The sequence below is a fragment of the Photinus pyralis genome, unplaced genomic scaffold, assembly GCF_008802855.1.
Source record: "Photinus pyralis isolate 1611_PpyrPB1 unplaced genomic scaffold, Ppyr1.3 Ppyr1.4_unclustered_Scaffold1206, whole genome shotgun sequence".
In the NCBI taxonomy this organism is placed as follows: domain Eukaryota; kingdom Metazoa; phylum Arthropoda; class Insecta; order Coleoptera; family Lampyridae; genus Photinus; species Photinus pyralis.
Window position 1 is genome coordinate 60232 of NW_022170974.1, and position 14495 is coordinate 74726.

General features: G+C 40.5%; 1 protein-coding gene across 1 annotated transcript; it reads right to left on the reverse strand.

Annotated features, from left to right (window-relative positions):
• Positions 1-2687: 2687 nt before the first annotated feature.
• LOC116181595 (homeobox protein cut-like) lies at positions 2688-7274 on the reverse strand. The gene is made up of 4 exons (XM_031501973.1): positions 6772-7274; positions 5860-6722; positions 5389-5804; positions 2688-5337 (listed from the first exon to the last, which is right to left on the reverse strand). Exons 1-4 carry the CDS (start codon positions 7257-7259, stop codon positions 4069-4071), a joined length of 3036 nt encoding a protein of 1011 aa, XP_031357833.1. The 5' UTR covers positions 7260-7274; the 3' UTR covers positions 2688-4068.
• Positions 7275-14495: the final 7221 nt, after the last annotated feature.

Genomic DNA, 14495 nt, shown 5'->3' on the forward strand with positions numbered 1-14495 from the left:
ATATTGTAATGCCAACGTATTAACAAAATAAATAAATCACGGTAAACGTTGGAAGTACATGTTTATGAGTGTATATAATATAAAATAAAATCAAAAACCTTTAAGGAAAAGGTTTTTTTTTGTTTTCAGGTTACCTGTCAATCGAAATTGTCGTAGTTTACATTTTCATCGCGACATATTTGCCTTTGGCTACTGTTTCCATTATTTTATCACGTTTTGCTACCTTATCCGGTAAAAAAATTCGTTAGTTCTAAATCGGGTAAGTCCTAAAAAAGCAAGGTAGGTAATGTAGAAACCCGTTAGCGATGTTGATGGTTTCACACAAGCAGCGATTCTGAACTGGAGTTACTCAATATTGCAGTATCAAGAGTCTATTTTTTAGATGCGTATGTAAAAAATATGCTGACAGTAGCCTTCTGGAAAACTTGCCTAATTCTTCCTGGAATAATAAAGCACAACTACAGACATGGCTACTGCATAAAAATGTTGAGTTTCCATTATTTATAGTGGAATTGCTGGAGATTATTGCAAGGTTTGTTTAAATTCCGTGCAGCATAGTAATACCACTTTTAGTTTCGAGACTAAACATTTATTATTTCAGAATTAAACCTTCAAAACGGTATGCTACTGATGAGATGGCATTAGAATATGGACATGCGGTACTACGATAGCCTCCCTAGCATTGCGTTTTCGATCCCGTCGAAAATATATGAGGAATTTGCACACATAACCGACACATTGGCGAGAAAATTATTTGGACATGAGGCAACGAGCCATTGATGCAGTTACATCTGGAACTCGCAATCTAATTTTTATTATTACACAATTTGAAATGTCTTCTGGATTTTCTTTTGCTTTTGTTGTCTTTGTTAATTTAGTTCGTGTATTTGTGTGACCTATGTGAGGGTTTTTCTCCCAAAGAAGGTTTCCCTAATATCGCCTGGTACTGTGCGAGATATATATATATATATATATATATTATATAAAGTTCAAAGGGCTGTAACTTTTGATCTAGTAGTCCAATCTTGGAACTGTTTGAAATTATGGATTCTACGGACCAAACTCTATAAGAAAATGTTTTTTCCCGGTCGATCTCAGACAATTTTTTTTTTCCGGCCTCAAAAAAGGCAGTGTTTACCTTCCTTTTTTACCAAAAATCGACTGCTCCAAAATTTCTCGGGAAAACACTTTTTCTCACTAATTTTGGTGCGTAGAATCCAAAACGATTCGTACTTTTTCGATCAGACCTCTCAATCAAAAGTTATGGACTAAATACAAATTTGCGGACGTTGTTATTACGAAAACAATTGAAATGATTTTTTTGTCCATCTTGTTGCAAATAATAATAATAATGATTTATTCCCTACTTCTGTACAACCCAATAAACTAACAGTATAAATAAAATTATAAAATAAACAGAAGAAACCTGTTACAGGTGTCGGGAAGAAAATAGAGGGTTTATACAGTCACTAAAAAATAATAATTTTTTTTCCTTCTTAATTATGTGAATAGAAATAGAAATAATATGGATGATGAAATGTGAACTAAGGATTGGTATCATGAAAGCTATGGAACTCTTTTAATGGGTAAAATTCCTGTGATTTTAACCATAATTTCAGGCTGCGTTTAATTTGGTTAATGATTGCTTAGATGTTATGTAGTCAGGCAGATGATTGAAGATTTTGATGCCTATATAGGAAGGACAATTTTGTAAAAGCGATAGGTGTACTTTTGGAAGTCTTAATTGAGTATTTGACCTTGGACGTCGGACGATTTAGTGAGAGATTGTTTGTTTTTGAAAATGAGTACCGAAACATTTTTTTTCCACTTGGTCAATGCAGCACTGCCTGTATGGCTGCCTACATACGTATTCTCTGGCATTGATTGCATGATTCTATGTAAACATACTTAATGATGACGTCATAATACATCGTTAACGTGCGCGTAAACTGAGGAAATTTCCAGCTTCTTTATATAAACTGCCCGGTAGGTGTTGACCTTGCGTTTATCAATTGATGTGTGTTCGGAAAACGCTCTTGGAACAATAATTAGCACTTTTTCTACAAAATATTAATAAATCACTTTTAGCCTAACTGCCTCTGGTGCGCAACATATCCATAGCATACAATTTTAGGTTTGGCAGCTCCAGTTTACTGCAAATCCACCGGTCTCTGACTCTTTGGTGCATGTTTGTTGCTCCTAGCCCTTAAGTTTCTTACACTCTTCTTTTAAGTGACCAAGATCTTTGCAAAATGCGCATCGCATTCTTATTATCCGAACACGTTTCGTCTTTTACCGCGGGCGATAGTAGGTGTAGCTTTTCAGTTCTTTTTTTGTCTTGTAATTGGCCTGTAGACGCGGAACAGAATATTCCTACCGCAGAGGGCACTGCGTGTCGTAAGAGGCGACTAAGCAACCGCAAGTCGGCCGTCTTCTCAAGTGATTGGAAGGCTCTTTATTTTTTTTAACTTACCGAATGAGAGGTTCAGGAGGGGGAGGCGTGAACTGACTCGGCCAGGTTTTGTATCGGTATACTTACCTTCTATAGAATAAATGCGCCGCTTCATCTCGCGCTTCAATTAAACATGTACTCACTTTTTAATTTGTTTATTTTTCGTCGTGGGCAATTTTTGGAACGTTTCACTTTTTGCCTTCTGTTGTACAGTGATCGATGACTGATGATGCGATTAAATGGGACACATTATATTTTAAATACAGAGAATATTTAATTTAGAAACTTTAAAAGGAGATAATGATATGATTATAAATATTTACAACTGTGAAATGATCAGATCTATGATCTAAGTAAAATATTCCGACACTATTTTATAAAACTATACAATAATAACCGTAAAGCGAGCTTTCGAAAGTGACAATGCTCGCGTTTCGAAAGTTCGCTTTACTCCATTTTTAAAAGAATATAAACACTTTTGTCTACAACAAATAAAACCTGACTAAGTAATGCTACATGTAATTTTTAAAAATGTGCATCTATACATATTTTCTAATAACTCCCACAGTAAGAGTTTACGTATCATGTTTTTTATATTGCAATGTGTGTACATTGAATATGACGCAAATGGAAGAATTACATTAATTTCATACTTTTCACATATTGCCAAAAATATACGAATTATAAAGTTGTAATGTTAAAATATTGCACTATATTAAAGATTCTTTTTTTGGATGATTTGTGCTACCGTACATTATATAAAAAAAAACAAATCTTTTGGTATGGGTGGATTAGTAATTTTACAAAATTTGTTCATACGCCTATCGATATGCTTTGTATATTTTAATATCTAATACGTTTCAATCTGAGAAATGAATTGTTACCTAATACGAATCGATGAGATCTACTAAGAACACAGATCAAAAATTACATTTCGTGTGACTTACTGGCCACAGCGGCTAAGAAAGTAAATTATGCCCATCTTTTGAAGACTAGAAGAAAAAAAACTGATTAATATAACAAAAATATTCATTTTTTTAATGGCAATATATAACAATAAATGGTAATCCTGCTGGTCTAATAACTTTAAAAACTAACTTTTATCCTAGCGGATTTCTTAACCCGTTTATGTACAAAAAAACTAAAAACGCTAATAAAACACCTAAATATATTCATAAATATCAGAAATAATCGACGACAGAGAAATAGATCTTAAAAACTAATTGCAATTTGGCCTTTTTTATTTGGAAAGCACGTAATTGGATAAAACGATAGAATAATAAGCAGTATCACATTGTTTCAAACATTTTGCTTTGCAAGTAGCCATTTTTTTGATTATAAGTGGCTAATAGTACTTCTTTTTTTATAATATGGTAACAGTCTTATATATAACTACATAAATAGGAAAAAAAAAGAATAAAAACGGTCAAAACCTTAATATTAACAAAAAACTGAATAATATACTATTTAAATCACAATAAATAACTTGGGGTAATTTTTACGTTCTGATTGCACTTTTTAATTTTTGTTATACAACAACTGGAAACAACCACATGCATTCCCGATAGAAAAACTGTTCATTACCAGGACCGGACTAATTCGATTTACCTTTTTTTTCAATAATCCCACCGTTCGTCTTCGTTTTCGTGTTTAATCGGTTTGTCACTATCGTCGTGCACGTTATCGAACTCACTATTTTTATTATCCTCCTCGTTGTCTTTCTCACAGTGTTCGACGCGCGCGTCATTATCATTGTCGTTATTGACCGAGGAGGTGTCACTTTGGTCGTCCTCGAACCTATCCATAACGGGGGTGGGTTCGACGCGCACCGTCTCCTCCGAGCTCCTTCGGCCGTAGTCCTCCGTCTGCATTACGCACACGCCGTTTATGATGACCTCGTTGCCCGCCGACGACTGCTTCTCCTTCTCGTCCTGCCACTCGGGGTTGACCCACTGGGGCGCCGCCGGTTTCCGCCTGGACGATCGCGCGATCTGCGCCAGAGGCGTCTCCTTGGGCTCGTGCTTGACGTCGCCGCCGTGCAGGCTGCCCGACATGTTCGAGTCCTCCGATCCGACGTTGCTCTCGACGTCGTCCTCGAAGTCGTCCGGCTCGCGCTTCAGGGAGGTCATCGACAGGTCGAGCCCGCTCATCTGCTCCTTGACGACGCTGCCGAGCATGGAGAGGTCCATGTCGCCCGAGGGCAGCAGGCCTCGGCCGATGAGCGCGGCCAGGTTCGGATTGGTCGAGAGGTAGGGCGGGTAGGGGAGGGGTATTCCGCTGAGGCCCATCCGTTCCTTTGATAACTCTAGTAGTCTTTGGTTTAATAACAGCCTAAACTGGACAGGATCGAACGGCGCCTGATTGCCGCTTTGGTCTCGGGGCGGAACATCGGTCGGCATTCCGTGCGGCGCCTGCTGTTTCAAGCGCATCCGATGATTGTGGAACCAGTTCGTTATGGTCCTGCTTGAAAGTCCCAACTCGGTCGCCAGGAACTCGATTGTGGCAACGTTCGGGTAGGGATCGAGCGCGAACGCCAATCGTAGCGCCTCCTTCTGCTCCTCGGAGAAGAGAACGCGCTGCTTCTTCGCGGATGGTGGACCGGGGCCAGGAGAATTGGAATGGTAAAATTCGGAGGTGTCGTTGGAGGACGTGTCCGAACTGTTGTCGTGAGCGCCGGCCCCGGTGGACCGCCGTCGCTTGTTCGCCTCGCGACGCTCGTTCTTCAGCAGCTGCAGCCTCTCGATGTTGTGCGTGTCGTTCAGCCACAGTTGCATGCGAATGAACGGCTCCCGACCTTTAATGCTCAGCATATGCCAAGGCTTCGGCTTGGAAAGAAGCTCACTCACCGATCCTTGCGACAGCCCCAAGACCGCCTCGCCGAAGATCTGTAACAGACTCATTGAGTTACGGGCGTCGTCAATCACGCGCGCCCGTACCTTTTGTCCGATGTTGTTGGCCAAAAGCGCCTCCTTGATCTTGGTGGTAATCACCTGCGTGTCCAGGTCTTGCGTTAGCGCCGCCATCTCGTAGACGCTCGGTGATATGTGCGGGTTTAAGTTGCGCAGATTATTCTGGTGCTGGGATAGCGGCGAGTGTGGAATGCCATGCGGGCTCGACTTCTTCATGTGGTGATCGGACTGTTGCAGGCTGATGGTGTGCTGCGGAGGTATTCCCGGAGGTGTTAACAGCATGGGTTGCCCGTGACCTGGCGGCATTTGGCTTTGGGGCGAAACCATCTGGAGGGACGGCGGTAGGAGGTTCTGGTTCTCTTGCATTTTGTTCAGGAAACCGGCCGCTTCGCTCAGCATCTTTTGCGTCGGCGGCATCGGCTTGCCCAGAGGCGTGCCGCACGCTGTTGATTTTAGGGGTTAGCTGAAAGGGTCGAAGAAAAAGTTGGGGGTACTTACGTGTGCCTCCGTAGCCGCCGGTTCGCATCAGTTTCTCGGGGGCGATTTTGTACTGGCTCGCCACTAGCTTGTGCACGGCGTTGTCGTCCTCCAGGAACATCTTCATGCGGATGAAGGGCTCGCGTCCTTTCTGTGTGAGCATGTGCCACGGTTTCGGTCGCGCCAAAAGATCGCTGACGGACCCTTGCGACAATCCGAGCACGTTTTCGCCGAAAAGCCGCTGGCTTATGGAGTATTGGCTCAGTTGTTCCTTGACCTTTTTGACGATGTCCTCCGTGTTCAGGTTGTTGTACATGTCGAACTGTTGCTGGGTGATCGGGGGAAGAACTGCTTTTAGTGGTCGCTGACTCGTAGGGTGGTGTTGGTGACTCGGAGGTTGCGATATGAGGGAGTTTGTTATGGAAGCCATTCGTTGCAGGGGACTTGCAGCTGCCGACGTTGCAAAATCGTCCGTTGGGGTCATTGCCGGAGGTAAAATACTGTTACTTAGGGGACTAGAAGCGGTCGAGCTCGTCGTTTGCGATTGCGTTCCCGGTTCAATTTTCGGTCGAACTAAACTAAACGCACTACCCGAATGTTTTACACTATCGTCACAGTCTTTTTCTTTGTCTTCGATACCGTTGACCATCTTTGGTTTGTCTTTTGGAAGAGATAAGTCTTGTGCGCCACCGTTTACGGAAGGGTTGTGATGATGCACGAGGGCCTGCTGCTGCAAGGCCAGAAGACCCAAGTTTGTCATCTGGGCCGGGTTCTGGCACTGGTTCAGTTTCGCCAGCTCCCGATGGTAAGCGTCGAGCGCCATGCGGATCTCCTCCTGCGTCCGATCCATGGAAGCCCCGCTAAACAGGTGCGGAAAAAACATACTGCAAATGAGTTTAGTAAGCCACATCGAATCGGCGACGACAAACTCACCCAGGAAACGGGTCCCGTCGAAAGTCCTCGATCCGTTTTCCCATCAGCTTCGCTAGCTCCTCCTGGTAGATCTTCACCACCTTCTCCTGCGGAATATCGTCGTTTTCGTACTTCTTCAGCTTCTGCTTCTGCAGTTCGCGCGAGAACGGACTGGAACACTGCCCGTGCGGCGATTTCGAGTCCTCGTTGCTGTGGCTGTCCTCGCACGGCGTTTTCATTTGGATGTGCGACGCCTCGTTTAGGATATGTGCTATTCTTTCGTCGGTCAGGTCACTTTCGGGACGTCCGAAATTCGGTATCCCCGTTTCTTTGCCTGAGGAAAAACTGTCTGTAAGGACCAATGAAGGAACTCTCTTAATATTACTCTTGTATTTCAGTTGTTTATATACACAAATAATACAACAAGGCAATTCTACAAGACGTGCAATTGTGTACTGTGTGTTTCCGTTCAGTGTACGTCCGATGGACGTATAAGCGTGAACGTCCATTAAACGTACACTAAACGTCCGTTGTCGCTAATTCACGGTAATCAACTCCATAACTTAAGAAAAACATAAATAATGCGGCAAGTATTGACCTGGCAAACAGAAATCGGCGAAAGCTTGCCAAGATCGTGCACATCTTTATAAGTATAATCGTATTTCAGCTTAAATTGTATTGTTTGACAATATTCAATAACATTCGAAAATTGTATTCACTGCCAAATTGTCTCGGCATTGGAAACTTGTAAAAACGATACGCTCATGACTGTCTTAAATACACAAAAGATCGAAATGAGTCATTTGGATCTAATCCAAAACCGATTTATTTATACTATTTTTACAGAGGGTTCGAAATTGATAATAATGGAAGTCGTGGCACATTTTAATATCGCGGATGTAACTGGTTGGCCACAATGTATAAAACTACATGAATAAATTGAATCATCATTGAATGGAGAGGAAGGAAGTTCGACAATTAGGAAATCGCGATTATGAATTTCTATCGAAAGTCAAAGAGCGATCGGGTTTTTTTTTTCTTTTCCGCCCCCCCAACGTTCCATGTACCTACATGCTAATTATCGATTGGAGCCGATCGAAATGCAGATAATGATAGGCAATATTAATAGGGCTGCTGGTAAGGGTTGTAGTCGCGAAAAAAGCCCTGCGTTGTACGGACGTAATAAACCGTGTAGCTTTTCGTGAAAAGTTCGATTCCTATCACAGTTAGAATTATAAAAAAGTTTACGCTGTTTTTACACATGCAATACTTAACACGCGATATCTTTTGTCATTGCGAATGCTTTTCCGGTACGTGCGGCACGTTGTCCCGCTCGCGCGATTGCGGATTTTGCTATGGGCGACGACGTGGGGGAAAATTAAAAAAAAGTTTATTTTAAGAATCTGAATAATAATATTGTGTGAACATTCGATAGCGGGTTTTGTATTTTTATTGCTTTGTTATACTTACATGTGATGGATCCAATCTATTTTCTAGCAGAAGTGACGCTCTATTTAGTTTTAGTTAAATAATTCGCATTTTTTATGCGCTTCTGTGGCATCAGGGCCGAATTTCTGACGAAAAGTAGCATTTCGCAAGTGTGTACTGCGTCTCATTTTTTAGATCAATTTCACTGTGTTTGAAAACGCAAAATTTCCAACTCGTCGAGGCCTTTTGTCAGTACCCACTTCCCCCAATACATTCCACAAAATAGTAATCAATTTTTGGGGCACTTCTCAATAGCTTCAGACACGAGAGAGACCGCGATTCGTGTGTTAAGAAACTTTTGGACTACCCCTCGAAGTGAGCCTTGCTAAAGGTGGCTGATTTCGCCCCTAGGAAAAAAACAAAATTCCGTGCGCGCTTTTACAAGATCTTTCCGACGACACCCATTTGAAAATAATCGGACCAAAACTGTAGAAGATGATAGCAAAAAATTGAAGGTACTCAGATGTAGCCTCGTCCCTAAAATTGTTGGTTAAACGGCCGCGGTACGTACACGTACACTCCTCGTTTTTTTTTGCAAGCGTGTTGTTCTACGAGCGTCTGTTTGCTGCTATCCAGCCAGCCGGCCGGCCAAAGTGAGATTAAATGGAAAACCCCCCAGTCAAAAGAGCGTAGTTTTATTTATGAGTTTGTTGTCGATAAAGTGGAATGTCTGCGGTTAAATTTAGTTTGGGAAAGAAACTTGAACTGCTCCAAATGTAGTTTATAAAACTAGCCTCTTTTGGCTGGGGGCCCCCGACCCCCCGGTGGTGTATGCCTCTTATTTAAGTCTATAACTACACTTAACACTGTTTATGAGTTCTACTATTGATTTAGCATAATACTATACATTGTGATTGTGAATAAGGGGCATACACCTCTGGGGGGTATGGGATACCCCCCAGCCAAAAGAGCGTAGTTTTAATTTTGAGTTTGTTGTCGATAAAGTAGAATGCCTGCGGTTAAATTTAGTTTGGGAAAGAAACTTGAACTGCTCCAAATGTAGTTTATAAAACTACCCTCTTTTGGCTGGGGGTATGCCCATACCCCCAGCCCCCCCGGTGGTATATGCCCCTTATTCAAATCTATAACTGCACTTACAGTGTTTTATGATTTCTAGTATTGATTGACCACAACGTGTGAACAAGGGGGCATATATCACGGAGGGGGTCTCAAAATTTTATTTCAAGGGTGCCAAACGGGGTTATAAGAAAACATTATTTCATAAAAAAACTAAAGATTGTTATAATTCGCTGTTTCATTCATAAAAAATCCATAATTGAGATCTGAGTTGACGTGATGCAATTTTTCCTGCGATTTAGTACTCAAAATTTTACCCTAAGTGTGAAAAACGCGCCTAATTTTTATGGTCTGCTCGATTTATAGAAAGTCCGCGATTGGGTTTCCTGTAGTGTGACTCAATATTTCATTCCACCGGTACAAATCGGTGTAATCAGTGAAAAAGTCCGAAGACTTTTGCAGTTTCTTGACAAAGTGCGCGTGATTGGCGCGATTACCTCCCCCGCCCACCTTTTTTCGTGGTATTTTTAATTATCGCCCACTATTTTCGCGACCGGCACGAGGTTTAATGAAAACATTGCGTTGTCATTTTCTCTTCGGCTTCATTCAATTGCGTCGATCGCTTTTTTTGATGTAAACGTCCGCGATGCACTTGACAGACGTGTCCGATTTGGGAGGCAAATTTCCGAGCGAATTATTTTGACGTTCGGAAGGCCTTTACGCCGCCCGAGTTGGCTTATATAATCGGCAACAAAACAAAACAAAACAAAAACCTCCCTTGTTTGGTTGGAGAAACTTGGCTTATATTAAATTTCTACAGTTTCGCGAGTAAAAGATTGCATACGGAAGTCCATGGAAATAATTTCGCCTTTTTCCCTCCCGTCGACAATAGGTAATGCTAAAAAGGACACCGCCCTTTGCGCTATGTAAATCTTTTTTGTAATTAGTTGCTGTTTTAATACATTATGCGAGTCCTTTTGAATGTCTGACCTATTTCCCTCGCGAGGATCGTCCGCCATTACTATCGTTTGATAATTAATTCCAAATCGGCTCATTTTTACTCGAAATAAAACGGGGATTTAGAGCAAAGCGAAAAATAGAAATAGATTAAGTAGATTTATATGTTTGTTAGCATAAATTAATGTGTTTAAGGAAGGAGTCATTTTGAAATTCGTGGGAGTACTTTAACAATGTAATTGCTTCGAAATTGCGAATATTTGGGTTAAAATGCTGTCATTTTTGCATCACTCGCTTAATGTGACTAGTTTCGATTCGTCCAAATCTGGACGGAAATGAGCAATTGGATTCAAATGAACCATCGCGTTGCAAAAAAAACTATTTTTCCATTCTCATTACCTTGTATTTAATTAAAATATTTTTATAACTTCGGATATGGATTTTGTAATTACCGAACGATTGTTTGATTTTCTCAAACGTAATTAGTCTCATGAATTGCCTAATTACCCGCAACGTTCAATTTATCAAGGATTTCTAAAAAATCACAATTTCAAATTACACGTTTGCCTGGTTACCGTGTGGCGCCAATTTGTTGCTAAACGGAGATTTTTCAAAGGTCCCAGTCCAAGGTGAAAGCGGTTCAGGAAAGGAATTCCAAAAATCACACAAAGTGATACCATTGTATGATTAAAAAAAGGAAAACTCAAACTCAAAAAGGCTTGCAGGAAACAGTGTTTCAATTGCTTAGATGTAAGACACTAGCCTTCTCTTTGCGCTACCCTCAGGTTCTTTCTGAAACTGTTAACGCGGTCCTCTCTAGAGCTAGGCGAACCTACAAAGCAATAGAAAAGATCTAGGTTGCTGTCAAAGGGGTAGAGGAAAGTACTGGAAGGGCCCAAAATCTCATTTAAGAGCGTAGATCCTTATCAGGAATGACGATAGAAATCTCTCCAAAAAGAACTAGGGACGTGGATAAAAAAATATGGAACGCATCGAAAATGTTGTGAAAATAGATCTGGCAAATATCCAGAAGGCTGTCCAAACGAATCTGCGAGAGTTCTGTCTTAGTTCCCTAGGAGTACAGAGACGCTCACTAGGCTCTTTTTTGGTACTGTCTTTAGATCATCTCTCAAACCCATTTCCAGGCCATAAAGCTCTGAAATTCCAGTCAAAGTCAAGTGGTTTAATAAACCCCGGAAATATATCTGAAAATCTTAAAAAGTTTTGAGAAGGTGCCCTGGAAACATCCCTGGAAAATTTCTTATTACTGCGTAATACTTGTGAGTGGACTAGAATTCACTTTTACAATCGTAAATGGTTTCCAAAGGCTCATAACATCCGGAAGACCCAGGAAAAGTTCCTATTCCTCTGGACAACCTGTGGGTGTTCTAGAACTCGTTTTAAAAATTGTACGAAAAAAAGAAAAGTTGTCGAGATCTTACTAGCGCTTTCCACACTCTCTTAAATGCTTTCCAGACACTAGTATAGCTTTGGAAAACACCCCGGAAAATCTCCTGAAATCGCTTTAAAAATCGTAGGGAAAAAGGAGGACGTTCAAGATCTTACTAGCGCTTTCCACGTTCTTTTAAGCGATTTCCAGAGGATCAAAAAGCTTTGGAAATCATCGAGAAGATGCAGGAAAAGCTCTTATTTCTCTGGAAAACCTGTGGGTGTTCTAGAAATCACTTTTAAAATCATAGGAAAAACAGAAGAGTTTTCGAGATCTTACTAACGCTTTCCACGTTCTTTTAAGCGATTTCCAGAGGATCAAAAAGCTTTGGAAATCATCGAGAAGATGCAGGAAAAGCTCTTATTTCTCTGGAAAACCTGTGGGTGTTCTAGAAATCACTTTTAAAATCATAGGAAAAACAGAAGAGTTTTCGAGATCTTACTAACGCTTTCCACGTTCTTTTAAGCGATTTCCAGAAGATCAAAAACCTTTGGAAATCATCCAGAAGATGCAGGAAAAAAGTTCTTATTTCTCTGGAAAACCTGTGGGTGTTCTAGAAATCACTTTTAAAATCATAGGAAAAACAGAAGAGTTTTCGAGATCTTACTAACGCTTTCCACGTTCTTTTAAGCGATTTCCAGATGATCAAAAAGCTTTGGAAATCATCCAGAAGATGCAGGAAAAAAGTTCTTATTTCTCTGGAAAACCTGTGGGTGTTCTAGAAATCACTTTTAAAATCATAGGAAAAACAAAAGAGTTTTCGAGATTTTACTAGCGGTTTTCACGTTCTCTTAAACGATTTCCAGACGCTCATAAACCTTTGGAAAACATCCAGGAAAATTTCCTGTTACTCTGGAAAACCTGTGGGTGTTCTAGAAATCACTTTTAAAATCATAGGAAAAACAGAAGAGTTTTCGAGATCTTACTAACGCTTTCCACGTTCTTTTAAGCGATTTCCAGATGATCAAAAAGCTTTGGAAATCATCCAGAAGATGCAGGAAAAAAGTTCTTATTTCTCTGGAAAACCTGTGGGTGTTCTAGAAATCACTTTTAAAATCATAGGAAAAACAGAAGAGTTTTCGAGATCTTACTAACGCTTTCCACGTTCTTTTAAGCGATTTCCAGATGATCAAAAAGCTTTGGAAATCATCCAGAAGATGCAGGAAAAAAGTTCTTATTTCTCTGGAAAACCTGTGGGTGTTCTAGAAATCACTTTTAAAATCATAGGAAAAACAGAAGAGTTTTCGAGATCTTACTAACGCTTTCCACGTTCTTTTAAGCGATTTCCAGAAGGTCAAAAACCTTTGGAAATCATCCAGAAGATGCAGGAAAAAAGTTCTTATTTCTCTGGAAAACCTGTGGGTGTTCTAGAAATCACTTTTAAAATCATAGGAAAAACAAAAGAGTTTTCGAGATTTTACTAGCGGTTTTCACGTTCTCTTAAACGATTTCCAGACGCTCATAAACCTTTGGAAAACATCCAGGAAAATTTCCTGTTACTCTGGAAAACCTGTGGGTGTTCTAGAAATCACTTTTAAAATCATAGGAAAAACAGAAGAGTTTTCGAGATCTTACTAACGCTTTCCACGTTCTTTTAAGCGATTTCCAGATGATCAAAAAGCTTTGGAAATCATCCAGAAGATGCAGGAAAAAAGTTCTTATTTCTCTGGAAAACCTGTGGGTGTTCTAGAAATCACTTTTAAAATCATAGGAAAAACAGAAGAGTTTTCGAGATCTTACTAACGCTTCCACGTTCTTTTAAGCGATTTCCAGATGATCAAAAAGCTTTGGAAATCATCCAGAAGATGCAGGAAAAGCTCTTATTTCTCTGGAAAACCTGTGGGTGTTCTAGAAATCACTTTTAAAATCATAGGAAAAACAGAAGAGTTTTCGAGATCTTACTAACGCTTTCCACGTTCTTTTAAGCGATTTCCAGAAGATCAAAAACCTTTGGAAATCATCCAGAAGATGCAGGAAAAGCTCTTATTTCTCTGGAAAACCTGTGGGTGTTCTAGAAATCACTTTTAAAATCATAGGAAAAACAGAAGAGTTTTCGAGATTTTACTAGCGGTTTTCACGTTCTCTTAAACGATTTCCAGACGCTCATAAACCTTTGGAAAACATCCAGGAAACCCAGGAAAATTTCCTGTTACTCTGGAAAACCAGTGTGTGTTCTAGAGATCAGTTTTCAAATCGTAGAAAAAAAGAAGCGCTTTCGGGATCTTACTACCCTCTCTTAATTGCTTTCCAGAAGATCATAAAGATCCAGGAAAATTTGTTAGTCTGGAAAACCGGTGGGTGGTTCTAGAAATCACTTTTAAAATCGTAGGGAAAAAGAAGAGGTTTCAAGATCTTACTAGAGTTTTCCACGTTCTCTTAAGCGGTTTCCAGAGGCTCATAGAGCTTTGGAAAACATCCAGAAGACCTAGCAAAATTTCCTATTATTCTGGCAAATCTGTGGATGTTCTAGAAATCACTTTGAAAATAGTAGGAAATATAGAAGAGTTTTTGAGATCTTACTAGCGCTTTCCAGGTTTTCCAGAGGCTTACAAAGCTTGGAAAACATCCAGAAGACCGTGGAAAATCTCCTATTCCTCTGGGAAACTCGTGGATGTTCTAGAAATGACTTTTAATTCAAGAAGACTTTTCGAGATCTCACTCGCGCTTTCCACGTTCTCTTAAATTGTTTTCAGAGGCTCATAAAGCTTTGGAAAACATCCAGCAGGCCTAGGAGAGTTTCATATTCCTCTGGAAAACCGGTGGGTGGTTCTAGAAATCACATTTAAAACCGTAGGAAGAATGAAAAGTTTTGGAGATTTTACTAGTGCTTTCT